This window comes from Phaethon lepturus, unplaced genomic scaffold (genome assembly GCF_000687285.1).
Source record: "Phaethon lepturus isolate BGI_N335 unplaced genomic scaffold, ASM68728v1 scaffold11649, whole genome shotgun sequence".
Taxonomy (NCBI): domain Eukaryota; kingdom Metazoa; phylum Chordata; class Aves; order Phaethontiformes; family Phaethontidae; genus Phaethon; species Phaethon lepturus.
Window position 1 is genome coordinate 33,448 of NW_010564189.1, and position 2,497 is coordinate 35,944.

Here is a 2,497-nt window from a genome sequence, read left to right on the forward strand (position 1 = left end):
TCCCCCTGTAGTTCCCAGGGTGGGAAGGTACTGGGATGGAAGCAGAGTGCCGCCCGCCCGCCCACCTGCTACCACCTGTTTAGCTTTTGCAGTTTCTATAAAGCCTCATCTTGTCTGTAAGACACAACCATTGCTTGCCCGCAGGAGTCAAGAAAGGGGAGATTTCTGTTACGAAGCTATGTCTTCAGATCACAACAGTTCATCATTTCAAAATACTCTCCTAAACTGAATCAAAACTTCTTTCATCTGAAATGGTCATTTGGAATTGATGTCTTTGCAATTCATTAAGATCCTTTTTGGATTAAATGGACTGTTTTCTTCCGTAACATACATTTTGAGAATGGAGATTTCATTGTTTTCTATCGCTTTGAGTTTAAAGAAATTAAAAGAATGAGAGCATAAGACATTAAAAACTCTTTATTCTTTCTTTAGAAAGTAAGAAGCAATTTTCAGACACTTCCAGAAGAACCAGAAGACTTTTAATTTTATTATTATATTTTTTTTAGATGCTAACAAAAATAACCCATCATCGATATCTGGAAACAGATTGAAGAGGTGCACAAACTACTCACATGAGTGCTTTCCCGATTGCTTTTTAGATACCTAATTCTTAAAAAGGAATCTTTGTGTGTGGGAAACTGAAGCTGCATCGAATATGAAAACCTGTAAATCTAGTCATTTGGATTCAGGCGTAGAATCAGACATCCAGTGCAGAAGTGGACCGGGCTGTGTTGTGAAGTGCAGTTCGGAAAGGATGGAAAATGCTGCAAAGAGAAGACTGGCTGCCAATGCCAGGGAGAGAAGACGGATGCAAGGACTGAACACAGCCTTTGATCGTTTGAGAAAGGTGGTTCCACAGTGGGGTCAAGATAAGAAGCTATCCAAGTATGAGACCCTTCAGATGGCTTTGAGTTATATCATGGCTCTCACTAGAATACTTGCCGAAGCAGAAAGATACAGTACTGGAAGAGAATGGATTAGCCTTCACTGTGAACACTTTCATCCGGAGAGCTACCACCATTACATGGGAGAAAAAATGGCAACGGACAGTGATCCTTATGCACAGCGAATATTCAGCTATCACCCTGAACACTTTCAAATAGCTAACTAGAACTTTTTATGAACTAAGAATATGCAGCAGGCCAAATGTGTAATTTAATGATTAGCACGAGTTAATCTGCTTGAATAAGGTAACATTGGCATTACATAGCTCATTTTTCTTTCCATCTTATAGTGATTTGACAAAATAAATTTGCTTTGAGAACTTTAAATCAATATGCATTTAAGAAGACTGAATTTATTTAATGCTGGTGGAAAGCATACTTGTAATTTTGATGTCTTTCTGACAATTGCCTCCTAGTTCATCTAGTTAATTTGATTCTTTTATTAAATAAGTTTTTGGTGTTTTTTTTTTACTGTGATGAATTATGACAATATTTTCTGCCAAAATATGGGCATTTTCTGCCAAATTGACCCATGATGTAACTGAATGGAATAACCCCAGAAATTAACTTCATTCCATGTTTTTATTTTTACGCCAACTTTAAAGTTATTCTTTGGTTTGTTTTCACATAAATGGCTCCCATGGAAAAAGTTTTAAAATGTTTTGGAGTTCTAGCCCTCAAAGAACTGATTTTCTTAAACTTTGTAAGTTTGAAGTATGTGCTCCAAGGTTGTGTAGGTTTGCTTTAATCCAATTTATGGTGTCTCTTGTACGCTCGAAAAAGAGCTAGGTTCAAGTCATGGAAGGAACGTTTTTATTTTCAATGGCTGTAAAAGCACATGTGATTATAAACCATAAATGAGAATGCTCACTTGAAAATAATCTAAACTTCTAGCTTTTTGTAGACTTTAAATGTTCGGATTTTATTTTTTAATTTTATGTTATCTGGAAACAATAAGATTTTGTAAATCATAAATAAAGTGTTTTCTATGATATGTCCTCACTAACTACCTGAAATTCCTACTCTAGGAATTATTTGCTAGTGGCTTTCCCACCCCAAATGTTACACTACTTCTATCACAGTCCTGGCATCTTAATGTGAAGAAGAATCAACTAGCAAATGATGCTTGCTTACCAGTTAGAGTAAGAAGTGTGTTTTGTGTACTCTCTGAAAATCAGCCTTTAAAGATAAGGGTTTGGTAAAAAGTTATAGAGCATTCTTGCAAAGCAGTTGAGCTCATTTCAGCCCTGGTGGTGCCCTGAATTGCCTTTTGTTTGTTTGCTTCTTTTGCTTGTGGAGGATAGAGGGATCCTGGTAGAAAAGGCAGAAGAGGAAAGGAGGTTGGGAAGGTCGAAAAATGAGTAGGAGCAGGACAGCTGGAGAAGCAGATGTGTTTGTAGCAGGATGTAGAGTCTGCAAAAGTTCGACTGCCTGTGTCTGTTGTGATGGCAGCGGACTATGAAGCTGAAGGGTACTTCTGCTCGTGCTTGTTTCCAGAGACAAGCCCTTGCTAGTGTTAGCCATGAGGGCGAAGGAGAAAAGGAGCGGCTGTC

General features: G+C 37.9%; 1 protein-coding gene across 1 annotated transcript; it reads left to right on the forward strand.

Annotated features, from left to right (window-relative positions):
• Positions 1–627: 627 nt before the first annotated feature.
• Positions 628–1,122, forward strand: ATOH7 (atonal homolog 7 (Drosophila)). The gene has a single exon (XM_010294789.1). It carries the CDS (start codon positions 656–658, stop codon positions 1,109–1,111), a length of 456 nt encoding a protein of 151 aa, XP_010293091.1. The 5' UTR covers positions 628–655; the 3' UTR covers positions 1,112–1,122.
• The last annotated feature ends 1,375 nt before the right edge of the window (positions 1,123–2,497 follow it).

Coding starts and splice junctions, on each gene's coding strand:
- ATOH7 (XM_010294789.1), top strand. CDS start 656: ATGAAAACCTGTAAATCTAGTCATTTGGATTCAGGCGTAGAATCAGAC.